The 15,133-nt window shown below is 45.2% G+C and overlaps 2 protein-coding genes and 1 long non-coding RNA gene across 5 annotated transcripts in view; 1 reads left to right on the top strand and 2 right to left on the bottom strand.

The window, feature by feature from the left end:
- The first annotated feature begins 921 nt into the window (after positions 1–921).
- On the top strand, positions 922–9,132 carry IAH1 (isoamyl acetate hydrolyzing esterase 1 (putative)). Of its 2 annotated transcripts, none has more exons than XM_075750657.1 (6): positions 922–1,045; positions 2,852–2,904; positions 3,368–3,516; positions 4,366–4,527; positions 7,929–8,047; positions 8,778–9,132. In XM_075750657.1, exons 1-6 carry the CDS (start codon positions 977–979, stop codon positions 8,943–8,945), a joined length of 720 nt encoding a protein of 239 aa, XP_075606772.1. In that variant the 5' UTR covers positions 922–976; the 3' UTR covers positions 8,946–9,132. The 2 variants fall into 2 exon arrangements, with proteins under 2 accessions (XP_075606772.1, XP_075606771.1); XM_075750656.1 differs by lacking the exon at positions 922–1,045 and adding an exon at positions 1,149–1,303.
- Positions 986–2,902, bottom strand: LOC142601444 (uncharacterized). The gene is made up of 3 exons (XR_012835006.1): positions 2,798–2,902; positions 2,220–2,282; positions 986–1,054 (listed from the first exon to the last, which is right to left on the bottom strand). It is a non-coding gene; the product is annotated as an uncharacterized LOC142601444 (long non-coding RNA).
- Positions 9,133–11,218: 2,086 nt separating the features above from the next.
- ADAM17 (ADAM metallopeptidase domain 17) overlaps positions 11,219–15,133 on the bottom strand; it is a 37,384-nt gene continuing 33,469 nt past the window's right edge. For both annotated transcript variants that reach the window (XM_075750650.1, XM_075750652.1), the window contains exon 19: positions 11,219–13,252. In XM_075750650.1, the coding sequence (XP_075606765.1) occupies positions 12,902–13,252 (351 nt within the window). In that variant the 3' untranslated portion in view covers positions 11,219–12,901. The remainder of the gene's footprint in view (positions 13,253–15,133) is intronic.

The raw sequence follows: 15,133 nt of genomic DNA, 5'->3' as shown, positions 1-15,133 counted from the left end.
CATATATTATTTTTTTCTTATGTGCACATAGAAGAAGTAATAAAAAATTCTTAGAATATAGAATTACAAAAATTAAGTTGAGAGAGTTTTATATTTTTGAAGATTAATGACGAGTTGGAGGATAAACCGGATGTTTTGGGTTTGTATATGCTCGGAATCAAGCTTGTATATAATTTCATTCCTGTCAGGGACTATCTGCTTGTAATCAAAGGGGCTTGAACACATTTAAAATGGGATCCATGTTTGCATGCTGGGCATTTGAGCTTTAAAACTATACATGCAGGCATTGCTGTTAACTGGACTGGATGAACAAAATCAGCTCCAAGCAAAGTCCGTGCTGTAACCTGTGTGCAAACAGATCCTGCCCCTGTTTCCTGGCTGTTGGCACACATGTGCTCCCGCTGTTCCTCCCTTGGTGCCAGTGAAACGCTCTTCCCGGGCAGAGTGGGGCATTGGGAACTGCAGCATGCAGAGAAGGACCGCAAATACCGATGTGGTACGCAGAGTTAGCTGGGGGGGTTGACAAACAGCAAATCGTGCTGAAAAATGTCCACAGAAAGTGAGCTTTCTGCAAAAGAACAGTATTTTTTCCCTTGTACGCACAACTTTTGTTTTTCCCCTTCTCTCAGCTGGTTAATTTGGCACCTGATAATATTTATAGCAGTATTAGTGTATTATCAGTATTAGCAGAATTAGGGACAGCTTTCCTCCCAAAATTGTATGTCATTAGTGAAATAAGAGTATGGTTTTTTAAAGGAGATAATTGCCTTTACTTAAAAAAGGAAGTCTCTCTTTGGAAGAGATAAATTTTTTTTTTTTTAATTTATGTTTTTTAAAATTTGCTTTCAGCAACTGTAAGGGTGAGGAGGTGTGTAAATGTGTCAGCGGGTTCTGTCCTCCCCTCTCCGTGGTGCCGGTCCCGGCCGGCTCTCCGCCGGTCTGCCCCGGGGGCCCACAGCCGCCGCCGGGCAGGAGGATGCCGCCCCGCGGGGAGCGCCCTCTTCTCCAGCCCCCCGGCTCCCCAGGAGGACGCACTTCACTTCCAGTAATAGGCCTTTTAAAGAGGGGGGACACAATTAGGCGCTGGTGCTGCCTGACTCGAAGCTGTTTTTTAACGTGAATCTAACTGGGGGCCTCCCCAGAGCAGCGCCCACTTCCTTTCCCGCCGCAGAGGAAGCGGCGCGGTCTCCTCCCCCCTCCCGGCGGACATCCGGCGGCGGCCATGGCGCTGGCGGAGGTGGGCGCCCGCGGGCGGCTCCTGCTTTGGCCCCGCGTCGTCCTCTTCGGAGACTCCATCACTGAGGTAGCGGCCCTGTGGCAGCCCTTCTGGGGCCGCGCCGCCGCCCCGGCTGCGGGCACGATGGGGTGTCTGCGCTGCCGTAGGCCCCGCGTGGGGCCGGTGGCTCCCTCAGTTCCCGCGGGGAGCTCCGGAGCCCCGCAAACGTTCCGGCTCCTCCTACCGGGAGCGGCGGCCCGCGGGCTGCGCCTCAGTTTTCCTTCGGCGCCGCGCCTGCAGCGGCCCGGCGTTAGACTGAGCGCCTGTGCCAAGCATAGGGCTTTGCTTGTTATTAATATTTAAGGCAAAACGAGCAGCTGGCGGCTGCAGCGGGAGGGGATGTGTGTGTTCTAGTGCGGGGCAGCGTCGCCCCCAGCCTCGCCTCGGCTGGCGCCGGAGAAGCGTCTCAGGCGGGATCCGGTGACCCCCGGGCGCCGCTCTCCTCAGGGGCAGCCTGCGGTGGGGCAGCGGGGTGAAGCCGTCCCGCTTCGACAGAGGCCGACTGGCCTGGCCGGTGTCGGGGATCGGCTGTAGCACCATGAGGCGGGAAGGAGAGCGGTGAAATGGGAGTGTGGCCCGGCATAGTTACGTCCCTGTTGGATCTCACACAACGGTGCTCCTGGAGCTTTCACACCTGCTGGTGTTTTATGAGATTTAGAGCCTTTTTACAGAAATTTGTAATTTTCTAATTTAGAATCATGATTTGGTAAAAGTGTAGCTTCTGGTATTGTGGTGGCAGTGGCATTCTCCAGACAGAAATGACAGCCTGTTGTCTGTACTGACCCCTGCACTCCCATCCATGCCATCCCAGTGCCCGGCTCCTGGTGCAGCCCCCCCCCCCTCCCCGTGTAGTTCCCTGCAGCGAGCTCACCGCCCTGCAGACACCTTCATCACCGCGACTCGACTGTGGCTTGGTGAACCTCTCCTCTGAGGCAGTACCAACTTTTTAGTGCTTGCTTTGAGTCCCTGCCTTCTGTTGCATGATGGAGTGGGTCACAGAGCTGCTCTGATGAAAAAAGATTTGGCCAAAGACAAAGGTTATCTTTAATGGGAGATCAGCTGTATAAACCGACTCGGTGTGCAGCTCTGTAAACAGGCGGAGCATTGTCACAGAGAGGATGGCTCGGCAGTGGGGATAAGGAGAAGTGATTAATTATTCCACTACTAGAAGAGGTAGATGTTGAACTGCACTCCAAAGCAGCATGTGGAGAGAGAATTTTTGAGAGGTGCTCTCCAGAATGAAGGCACAGTGAAAGGATCTTAGAAATGAAGTAGAAAAAGGAAAAAAAGTTTCACCAGCCAAAATGACAGCAGTCAGTTTTGATTACAAAGGGACCGCAGAGTCCCTCCCTCCATAGGTACAGTCCCACGTTGCCTCTGATGCCAGTTGTGTGTCTAGGTAAGACCAGGGCTGTTTGACCTGGCAGGTTGGGCTGGGAGGGAGGAAGCACTGCTGTAGCAGTGCGAGAGACTGTGCTCGAAAAGCTTTTGAGGAGAGAAGGTGCCAGTGGTGGGACTGACCTGCTGGGGAGTGAGTTCTTCCAGTGAGGGTCTAACTGTATTCCTTGCTTTCAGTTCTCCTTCCAGGAAAATGGCTGGGGGGCATCCCTTGCTGAGAGACTGGTCAGGTAAGAGCTTAAATTTCAAAAGTAATTTCTAGCATGTGAGAAGTTGTGCAGCTTTTCTAAAAGAAAACAAACACAAGTTAATATTTAATGTATATTTATTTATTAACATTTGTTTATTTACTGAAGTGGAACTGCCTTAGTGGTAACCTGCTCGGTACTGGTAGAGATACTCAATGGGTGTTTCTTTCCACTCAAGCTTTGAGTGGAAGGAAAAAAATCCTTAGTGATTGTCAAGATTGTTGTTCTAGTTTCATAGTTTAAGCGACAGGTAAATACTACATGTGCAATCTGTGGGTGCACTTTCAAAACATAAAGTTACAACCCCACTGAAAACTCCTGTGACATCTCATTGTTTCCAAGAGGGATGGAGGCAGGTATCCTGACAGAACGGTTCAAAACTTCCCAAGTTTTGTTCTGGTGGGCAGAGGAGAGATGTACTTTTTGATGTGTGTCTTTGTTTCAGAAAATGTGATGTTGTGAACCGTGGGCTCTCGGGCTACAACACCAGGTGGGCTAAACTGATCCTTCCAAGACTGATCAGTAAAAGTACTGGTGCTGAGAGTACTGTTGCAGTTACTATTTTCTTTGGAGCCAATGACAGTGCTTTGAAAGGTACAGTAGCTTTCTGATTTTTTTTTTTTTTCTGTGACCTGTTCTCTTAAGACAGCTTTACAGTTTAGCAGAAAAGGCAGAACATTACATAGACGTTTCCTGGTGCTTCTGTATGAAGCAGTTCCCCTTTTTTCATTTTTACAGTGGATTGTTTTCAGTCATTTTATTTGTACTTAAACCATGCAGTGCCTGCTATTTCTCTCTCACCAAGTTTTAATATTAAAAGTAAATTTCAGGGTGCTCAAGAATTAGACATATATCCCTCACCTAAAATTGGAGTTGGGCATCTAGCTGATTTTTCTGCCTTTAAAGCAGTCTGATGGCTTCTTGGCAGATGGGTTGAGGAAATGAGGGAAGGTAGCATTTGGATTCTCTTTAAGATAAGCATAGCAGCACGCAGAGCTATTCTAATCAAAATTGTAAACTCGGTGCACAAAGGACTGTCTTTTTGTCCATGGGAATTTTGAATTTTTTTCTCTGTATCCAAGAGAGTGAAAAATCGTAGCTTTTGTTTCAGGTGAAGTTTGAGGTGATTATGTGACCTAATAGTAAGATACAGAGTTGCAAAGCAGCTTTGGCAAAAAAAGAAAAAAAAAAAAAAGTTGATTCCTTTTGTCCTGTCCCTCATTTTTATTAGTTGGAAGCGCTATGTTTAAACTCTTGATTTGTCTGCTTTGGATATTGAGGAATGGCACTTTCCCATGATACCTCCTGAATCAGTGGCTGAGGTGATCTCCTTACTGAAAACAAGTGCCTGCATTCATACACTGTGTAAAAAGCATGTTACGTTGTGTAATAAATCTGTAAGCAGTTTAACGTCACTAATGCACATGCTCCATCCCCTAACAGATCTGAACCCTAAGCAACACGTTCCTTTGGAGGAATATGCTGCGAACTTGAAGAGCATGATACAGTATCTGAAGTCAGTAGACATTACTGAAGACAGGATTATTTTGATAACACCACCACCTCTTCAGGAATCAGCTTGGGAAAAGGAGTGTCTTGCCAAAGGTAAATGAATGATAAGGATGGGCAGAATTTCCTCATTTTACCAGCGGAGTGTAAGTTGCTGATCCCAGGCTGACAGATGATTAGCTTCATGCTTGTACCAGATTGCAGTTGTGTTCTTTGAGTTGATGGAAAAGGACTGCTAGCTGTTCTGCTAAACAGCTTTTGGATAAGCTTGTGGAGTAACTTCCAACTAATTAGCAACATCCTTTTGAAAGTTGATCTGTTCGTGCATAAAATTGACAGAAGTGGCTGCCCTTTGAGAACATAGGCTTTGCTGAGATGTCCTTGGCAGACTACGTCATGTCCTAGCAACTTCCAAAATAACATGAATAATGGAAGAAATTTTGGCATCGCATGCCTTAGAAAATTTTATAATAGTCACAGAATATTTCACATCTATTTGGATAAGCAGTAATATCCTAGCTAGGTTTATTTTAAATTTTAAAAACCCACAGAGAATATCATATTCTAGGGATGCTAATAAAAGTACCTGAAAAAGAAGCAAAGGGTGATTAAACAATTTCTCCTTACATTGTTGAAGCTAACTCTAAAAATAGAGACATAACAGCACTGCTTACTTTGTGTTACACAGCAGGTGGAAATTGTTACAATCCCACTGACTCTGGCAGCGACAGTTTATACCTCCTGAGAGCGTGTCCTCTTTTCCGTTTGGACAGCTTGTCCAGTTCTTGCACATTTATAAAAGACTTTTGAGTTAGATTTGGGTAAACACAGAGCTGTCACCTTAGTATTTGCAAGGTTTTCTCATATTTATGTGGTATTGCGAATCCTGAGTTGTGTACTCAATCACTGCAGTAACGTTGTGAAGATGACCTCATGTTTAAACTGCATTAAATTAAGACTATTTTATCGCATGACTTTCCATTAGTGGTCTTTGGTATGTGGCAGTGATCACTGTGCAAATCAGATTTTGGACTATATGGACGTTCATTCTCAGCCAGCAGAGTAGTTTTTATGTTTGAGTTGGAAAAGGAAAGTCCTAGAGTAATACTCACAAATTGTGTAAGACAGTAGCAGCTGTAGCAGGTCAGATCAGGCATCCGGCATGGTCAGCAGTGTATACGTGACAGCAGTAGATCCTTGGATCAGGTGTAAGGAATAGGTCAGGCGCAGAGCAGCTTTTCCTGGCACGTGTGCCCAGCTCTCACCAAAGTGCTACAGCCGTAGTTTGCAAAACATGCACCCATGTTGTCTGTTGAAGATGTGTTAGGTGAGCACACCATGAATGCTGCTTATCTGGCTCCTGGTTATCAAGTAACGCTTTTAAAATGGTGTTAGTTCATTTTTGTCTTAAAGCTGTCTTTTTTATGGGGTGGAGAGGGAGGAAACTTGCATTTATAGTGTTGAATCTGCCAGCATCTGTCTAAAAGAGATTGCTCTATAGGGATGGAACAAAAGATGGGGCGATCTCAGAGTGTGGATGACAAATAAAGTATTGTGGGCACAGTAAGCAGCAATATCAGATCATCTGCCCTCAGTCAGTATCCGGGAGAAGTGTTCTGCTTATTTCTAGTTTTGTCAGATAGATATCGGACCAAAGGAGAGATGTGAAACATGAGGATGATGATGTTCACAGAAACATTCATCCAGGTGTGAAAAGAGATGCGAAAAGAAACTCAGCTCCCAAGTAAGAGTGCTGTGGGAGAGAGTCAAAGCCCTTAGGACTAACGTCAGAGCTGCTGTTCATCATCTGCGTAGCCATCGTTTCATCGCAGAAGGCGATTGGATTGGCCAAGCACTATCTGGCTTTGCTGAATTTGTGTTGATAGTTCCTTCTTGTCCTTCCTGTGTTTGGAAATGAATCCCAAGAGAAGGTAATCCCACTAACTTTCCCAGCACTGAGGTGGGACTGAGTGATCGACAATTCCCTAGGTCCTTTTTCTTGCCTTTCTTAAAAATGGGTGTAATGTTAACCTTCTTCCATTCACCATGGGTCTCCTGTTAGCCATGAATTTTTGTAGGTGTTTGTTAGGCGTTGGCCTCACCAATGCAACAGGCAGCTCCTTCAGGTGAGTCCCACCCGCCCGGCTGCATCTGGCATCCCTGAGTATCCCCTAACCCATTGCTCCCTCTGTTGGCTGTCCTCCTTCCCAAGCTGGGTGGGTACGTGCAGAGGTGGCGGTAGATCACTAGGTTGTCTCCTCAGTCCCTCAGGGGATCCCCATCTTCCCTGAGCTTCTTTTGGCTGCTGCTCTTAGCCCATAGACCCAGCACATGCTCCTGCAGAGCTGCACATTCAGAGCAGGTGTGTATGTGCTTCCAGAATGGAAGAGGAGATGAAACAGTTGAGAAGTAATCCTAACGATGACAGAAAAAGCAAAGGGAGAATAAGAAATTATTAACTCTGTTAGAAGTTGTATAGAGCGAAAAGGACAGGACTGCAGGACCTCACCTGGGGAGGTGAGGTTGTGATCAGTACAGGGAACTTGGCGACAAAGGGAGCTCTGTGTGGTGGAGGCTGAATGAGCTGAAGCCAGTCAGTTTATGGGAGGGTTGGACCAGGAAGAAAGTTGAAGAAAGCAAGAGTTAGGAAACATACCACAGCACGGAAGGACTGGTGAGGCTGCAGAGGATATTTTTGTGATGAAAAGAAATGATGGGAAGAAAGAGGTGGTAGTGTGAAGAAGAGGGAATCATCAGATGCAAGGAGGGATTAGAGTAAGAGTTGATGAATTAATTGCGTTATAGGTCCTATTAAAAAAAACAAACCAAAGGAACCCAACCCAACAACAAACAACATAATATCCTGCCCCAAAATTTCACTGTGATCTGTGCAAAACTGCTGGCTTACAGCACTGGCACTGAACACATCCAGCTCCTAGTGTAACTGCGTGCACAAATGTAGCAGTTGTGAGTGCTAATAAAGCTTTGCACTTAAATGTACTCTGGCTTCGTTTGCGTGTTACAACAAAAGAAGACTGCCACAAGGAGGTGTTAAATGTTGCATGTCATCCAGGAAGTGGAAGGCAAGCTTGTAAATAGATTTACATTCACTTAACTCTATTCTACATGCCAGCAGCAGGTGTATGAAGAGTTTTAAAGCTATGCACTGATTTCACCTCAAGTTTGACAGAAGGTGAAACCTGTGAGCAGCACAGAAATAAGTGTTATGCTGTGTGCTTGTTGCTGTTCCCTCTCTCACCCTGTTGCGCATCTGTTAACGAGAAACAGCTTTTCAAATGCCTCAAAAACAAAAGATGCCCTGAAAGACAGTAAATGCATTATAGCTTCCAGCCACTTCGATTGAGGTGCTTCGGGTTTAGTTTGTAATTGGTCATGTCTGCTGGTTTAATGAACTGGTATGCATCATGTGTACCACAGAAGACAAATCAAGCTGTATCAGTCAGGATCACTCAATGTTTTTTGTTTCTGATTGACAGGTGATAAATTAAATCGCCACAATGCCACCACTGGGGAATATGCCCAGGCCTGTGTTCAGGTAGCTAGGGACTGTGGAACGGATGTACTTGACCTCTGGACTCTGATGCAAAAAGATCAGGTATGATGTCATAAGACAGACTTTGAAACTGTCATGAATTGTGAAATCTATCATTTAGCATGGAGGAACCAGTAGTGCTGCATTATCCCTGAAATGATACAAACTATATCCAAATTATACTTTGAGGAGGGAAAAAATAATCCAGAATGCTTCATAGTGGGCTATGAGAAATAAAGCTTTATACAACCTGGCCATTATATTTGCTTAGCAAAGGCCCCCTGGGTCCACTACACATAAATAACCTTTTCCTTGGACTTCCAGTCATGGAATAGTTTAGGTTGGAGGGACAACCTCTGGAGATATGTAGTCTAACCCACTGCACAGTGTAGGGCTAACTTCAAAGTTAGATCAAGTTGCAGGGGTATCTTGCTGATGCTTCTGGCCAAATATCCAAATTCGTCCACGTGACCGATGATTGCAGACTTTGTGTAAGCAGGTAAGGTGAGCTTGGACACTGAAGCTTTTCTTTCTCCAGTACTCCCTGATGCAGTAGACTGTTCAGTAGTGCCGTAGAGTCAATGTTTTGATTGCATCGCTTAATCTTGTGATCACTTCTTGATGAATAGCAGTGACTGTGGCCATTAGAATGTTCTTTTGATATTTTATGTTACTATATATTTTATGTAGTATATATGCCAGCTGGCTTTGAAGAACGAACTTAAAAATTACTCAAGACCTTTTATTTGCAACTAGCAAATGCATTAATACATGGGTTTAACCTCCCCTGTAGGATTTCTCTTCCTATTTGTCCGACGGGCTCCATTTATCAACAAAAGGCAACAGCTTTCTAGCAGCACAACTTTGGTCATGCCTGGAAAAAAAACTGTCTTCTCTTCCTTCACTGCTTCCTTATTGGCGTGACGTGGACCATACAAACCCCGAGGCCAGTCTTCTGTGAGATCCCCCGTGGTAAGGAGCCAAAGCGGCCAAGCCTGACAAAGCCAATCTGTTGACAAACAGCCAGTAGCCAGCAACATGCTGCAAATGCTGCATACTTGGGCAGTGGGGTAGTGGGGGGTCCCCTGTCCATAATCTTCCATGTTGCCTTTTCTTGGTCTGTGGGAGAATAAAGATGAGACCACTCAGGGTGTTTTCGGGGAGGTTTGTCTGCATGCTGCTTGTGCCGGTAGTTTGAACATCTGTGGGGATGAGAAGCTCTTTCCTTGGAAGACTTGGAGGAGAAAGAGTCTCGGTTGTCCTGTGACCAAGGGCCAGAGGCTGCCCTAAGGAGTTCCTGGCCTAGCTAAGCTTTGGGGACTATGTTTTGATTAATACCATCTACTAACTTCAAACACCCAGAAGCTAATAAGAGGCAGCAGTGTGGTGTTTGTCATGAGCCATTAATGTCAGTCCAGAGTAATTAATGTGGATTTAATACAGCAGTAAAAGCAGTTGTCTGAGCTTTAGTGAGGCTTTTGATAGTGGTATGGTGTAGTTCAGGGGTTTTAAAAGTTTAACTTACTTTGGCACCAGCAGCACCTTTTTGCATATAGATACAGATTTCTAAACAGTGCGTGGTTTTCAGTAGCATGAAACTGGTGATGCACATTTTGAAAAGCTTGGATCTTGAAGAAACTACTAGAAAGGGTCTGTGCCCCTCCTGACAAAGCTGCGCATCAGGTTAAGGAGACAGTTCAAATGTGCTTTAGCCTTCATCCATAATTTAACAACTGATGGAACAGATGTCTATGTATAGTTTTTAGCCAAGAAAACATAAGCTACAAAACTACCTTTTCAAACTTGGAAAAAACTGCCCAAAACATGATGAAATTCAACAAACATGGAAAAAAGCAGTTTGGGACATAATTGGCTAGCCAGTCAGCAGAAGAAACAAGACTACTACTCAAGCATGGATTAAAGAGACATAGTGCATCACTGCAAACCAACCCCCCACATAATTCTGGGCTGTATTAAGGTACACTGGCACAAAACATATGAGGCCAAGAGATTTATTAGGCATTGGGTGAGACAGAGACTGATGAGAGAGCATCAACATGTCCTGCATTGTTAGTGCCATGAGGCTGCCTTTGCTCTGTTAAATAACTAAGACAAGTTGGTCAAGACCTGTCATCATCTCATACGTAATAGTGTTATAAACTGGAGTGTAAGTAGTTATTTTTCATGTGCCTGGAACTAGACCAGAAGCTAGTTTGATGTATAAATATGTATGAGTATTAAACTGGACTGTACTTTCTGTAATAAATGCTTACAGTAAAGACTGGCTGAACAGCAGAAGGGGCTGCCTGTGGAAGCCGTGGATCTTCCCCTTGTTAGGTATTATGAAGAAAGTGTGCAGGTACAGCAGTTTCTGCAATGGGGCTCAGTTTGGGGGATGGATTCTGTGCCTTTGAGGCCTGCTCCAAACCTCTTTTCGTGCTCCCAAGCACCTGCCTGTGAGAATGGCACATAGCGGTTAAAAATGCCACTGTCTGCTTCTCTCTTGTGCAAACATTGTGGATGGAGATCTGCAAGGTCAGCATGAGAAGCAGTCGAAGGAGGGAGTGTTACAGCAGCAGGACAGCCGTGGTTTGGCTAGGGAATGTGGAGTAAGCAGATAAATGGTTTCTACAGAGAATCTTGAAGGCCACGGTGCCCAGAGTGAGACCTTTTGCTTAATTGTCCCTGAAGTAGATACTAAAGTTGACACCCCCTGAGTATGATAATGAGCTAAAAGCACATAAACCACTGACCAAGTCTGGGACTAAGACTGGACCTAGCCACACCTAGGCTCCTCTCTGGGAAGGAGTTTAGAAAGCAAAGGAGTCCTTTCTGAACCTCGCAACTCAACAGGAGGGCCTCCCTCAGCCTCCCTCCTGCATCAGACTTGCACTCTTCACACAACACTGCTGCTGCCTGCTTTTCATTGGGGAAGACCTTCATGCTGAGAATACAGACTTCCTACCTGAAAAGGCATTTGAGCATTCCTTAGGAATTTCACCATCAGAACAGACCAGAAGCTGCAGGACACACAGTGAGACCAGTTCCATCTCCAGCAGGCAGCAGGACAGCCCTAAGGGTGCAGAGCTGCACCCTGCTGCTTGGGGTCTGGCCTCTGCCAGAGCCTGTCAGAGGGGAGCAGGTAGAAGTAACTGGCTGCATGCTGGGCTTTTAACGTGGGGTTTGACAACAAACAAGTTTAGATCTTTTAGAAAAGGACTGCGCAGAAACAGGTCTGATTTAATGTATTTTTTTTTTAATATAAAAAGCTTTTATTGTATTGGGAATTAAATTAACTCCTCACACATGTACTTTGCACTGAATCAAAAAAGAAAACCCAAACAAAACAAAAAAACCCAACCCAAACAAAGTTCAAACCCAGTATAATATAAAACACAACAGCCAGTCAGATAGGAATACCATAAGGCAGCCATTCAAGTAGTAGTGTAATGAGTGTCCTTGGGTGGGGAGGAGAGGGGGTTACTCCCACCATCTTTCAGCACCACTTTGGTTCCTTTCCCTCCCATTTAAAAATGGAGGCTTCCTGCAGCTGCAGTTACCCTGCAGCTCAGCAGGCTTGTAACAGTTAAAAATGGTTCAACCCTTAGTCACAATTTATGTCAGTTTTGTCAGATCATGAGGGGAGAAAAGATTCAGAATTAAGACGTGCTTTGCTATCACGACAGTTGCTCTGCAACCCCAGAGCGTCAGTCCCTCTGCCACTGAGCTACACCAATGCTCCTGGGCCAGCCCCCACTAACTTTACGGAGCCCCAGCTGCATTGCACACCACCAATAAATTACCAACCTTTAACATGGCACCGTACTACCTCTGTAGGAATTTGAATTCAGGAAGTCTCCTCCTTATACCTGTTCTGTAAGTTTAACAAAGGTTTATTTCTTTTTTGATTAAATTCACAATTGTTTTTTAAACAAACACCCCCCCGCAATGGAGTGAATTCCACCCCCCAATTTATTTATGGAGTATGAGCTTCCAAAGGCCACACGGACCCTGAGAACTGAGGCTCAGCTCTTCAAACAGCTCAACAACAGCATCACCTATTTCAAAATAACATTCAGAGAAACATTTCTGCACTGAAACAACCGCTGTAAACAGCTGGTTAGAACAGTCCCCATCCACAGAAATGATTTCTCCTACCAGACACCTGCGACACACCAGCCTCTTGGCACAGAGTGGGAAACGCAAGGAAAGCCTTCCTCTGACACAAAGACAGGACAACCTCACTGCTAGAGGCAAGAGAGTTTCATTTCCACGGATCATATGAGATTTAACAGCCTCTGTGACTTATTTTTATTTATTTAGAAGCTGTATATTATCTTAAGCTTCTTGATTCATCTTATGCATTTTCATTCAATGCTGTGAGACCACCTTTTTAAGTTTCATTACTCGCAATTCTGTTCTCAAGGCATCTGTTTAGGCTTTTGCTTACATGTATCTTAAATTGCTAAAAGTGATCTACTCTCTATGGAACATACTGCAGTGTTTTCATTTTGTTTTTAAAAGCCCCTTAATTTTGTCCATCAGTGCTGTCAGACTACAAAATATTAAATTATTAAAAAAGGCTGATATACACAATCCAATATCCAGCAGGATATTTGGTTTTGCACCACAGGTTGAAGGAAATGTTAAAGGTCGAGGAAACAGAAAAAACAAATCCAAAAAGCTTCAAAAACAAGCCAGTTTTAGTTTGGATTTTCCTTTTTAAAAGATATAATGCTCTAATAAATGTCATTAAGGAAGGTCATACACATGACCAGCATCTGCAGTAGGTCACTTCCTTATTTCTCCCACTCCCTCACAAAAATATATATACATATATTTATATTTATATAAATGAAATGATTTTAGATCCTTATTTTGCAGACACAAGTGATCCATTTAGAAGGCAGCAAGACACTAGCATTCTGTTTCTTTGCTGTCCACCCGGTTCTGGCGCTGGAGTTTAAAGGATGAAGCTTTCTCACTCCTTATGACAGGGTGGTCCGTCAAGTCCTCAAAAGATTTGGCGGCCGAGCTGCTATTTGGGAAAGGGTCCTTCTCAAACCCGTCCTCATCGATGTGCGAGTCGGTGCTCGGGTCCTCCTGAATAGTGTCCATTCTTTGGTGGTCCTGTTTCGGCGCTGCGGTGACGGCAGGTACGGCTGTGATGGGCTGCAGCGGCTGGTGCCGGCTCGTCGACTGCGCCGTGGGGAAGGGCTTGATGATTCGGACGGAGGCAGAGTCCAGGCTGCTGAGCATCTCCACGTTCTGCAAGACACAAGAAGCCACGTCACTGGGAAAAGCAACCAGGTTCTAATCCAGAGTACAGCTTTTGGCTGGTCTACCACTGTTACAACGCACCTTTAACTATGAGACCTTGCCAGTAGGACTTGAATGGTTCTGCTGATAGTTTTATCCTGTTTAGATAATGAACCCGGGTAAAATCTCTGCAAAAGTGGTGGGTAGGCAACTGAGCAGTTTGGGTTTTAGTAGACAGCTTTCTCCTAGACTTGCTGGTCACCAGGCAGGACTCTTACCCTGCCATGGCTGATAGGACACCTAAGTCACCTGCTGCACCTCACTGCTCACACGTTGTTGACCCAGGCAGGCACAGTGAGTGTCACATGCACACTTGAACATGCCCGTTAGGTTTCATCTTGATATAAGAAAGAATTTTTTTACAGTGATAACAGTAATTTACTGGAACAACGTCCCCAGGGAGGTGGTAGAGTCCCCATCACTGGAGGCTTTCAATATGTGACTGGACAGGATGCTAGATAATCTCATCTAGGCTCCCTTTCCCTCAAAAGGTTGGGCCAGATGATCTTTTGAGATCCCTTCCCACCTGTTCTATGATTCTGATTCTATGATTCTGTGATTTTGCACCATTTTCAAGGGGAACAGGCACCTTCTGAGGAGCACCCACCCTTGTCAGAGCAGTTTAAAGGCCACCAGCTCCTCTCCTCCCAGCAGAGACATGCTCACTCCCCTCATGCTGCCACAGCTACCCTGTGCTGAACCCACTGCACTACACTTCGGGATTTTACACGAGATTTACGCTTACTTAAGAGCAAGGGAACATCCAACATAAGGAATTTGTTGTGGCGTTTTTTCCTCCAGAAATCCAGCTAGGCTAAGCACTAAAGGCCGTTTCCTCTCTGCTTGTTTCTTATCCATGCAAAGCACCACAGGTGATGGCCTCACTGGGACAGAGCTCAGCCCTGCTTTCCCCGGGACCTTTGGCAAAACCTAGGACTGGAAATGCAGGGTCAAGCCAGACGACACTGAGAGCTCAGTGCAGGGAGGCACTCAAAGGTACAGCTCATTACGCTCTCCCAACCCGAGGAGTTCCTTGTTTCATGTGCAAGAAGCTGCACTGAACGCAGGGTCAAAGAGTGGAGGAGCCACTGTGATCACACCTAAATTCTGCAACCCAGATTCAGTTGAATCCCATTGATTTCTGCTTCCAGTTGAGCATAGTTTGGAAAATATCCAGATTTCTGGGCATAAAAAAAATCCCCACACACCACAGTAAATGCTAATACTGCACAGGATGAGATGTTTACCTGCTACTAGTACCGCATTTCCCAACTGCTCAATTCTCAGCAGATCCAAAAGACAGGAGATTTGTTTGTTAAACTGTTGCTAGTGCAAGGAGCCCATTAACTATACTGGTGCTCTGTTGCTACACCTGCTTCTGAGATCTTTGATTCAATTCAAGTATAAAGGTCTAAGGTGACTTCTTACAGCATTCAAGACCAGCTGTGGGGGACCTGAACTAAGATCACCTTCAGTTACATCACAGTAGCTGACAGAGGCAATCTGCCTCAGCAGTCTTTGACTTCCGTGTGATTCCCCCAGTGGTTGTACCGGAGCTCTGCAAGGCTTTTTTTCCCCCTCTTGTTACAAAACAATGTTTCCTTAATTGACTGTTTCAGTTATTAGTAAGAATTGGGCTGTCAAAGCACTGGACAGGTACCCAAAAATCTATGTCAGAAGGTGCGCTGTGCTGGATTGTAATTAAAATCTATCTAGGCACTTTTTTTTGCTCTTCCCCTCTGTGTCAGTTTTGCATGGCAAGGTTTTGGTAGCAGGGGGGCTACAGGGGTGGCTTCTGTGAGAAGCTGCTAGAAGCTTCCCCTGTGTCTG

Source organism: Balearica regulorum, chromosome 3 (assembly GCF_011004875.1).
Source record: "Balearica regulorum gibbericeps isolate bBalReg1 chromosome 3, bBalReg1.pri, whole genome shotgun sequence".
Classification (NCBI taxonomy): Eukaryota; Metazoa; Chordata; class Aves; order Gruiformes; family Gruidae; genus Balearica; species Balearica regulorum.
Note: the sequence above shows the minus strand (reverse complement) of the source record. Positions and strands in the feature narration are given on the sequence as shown.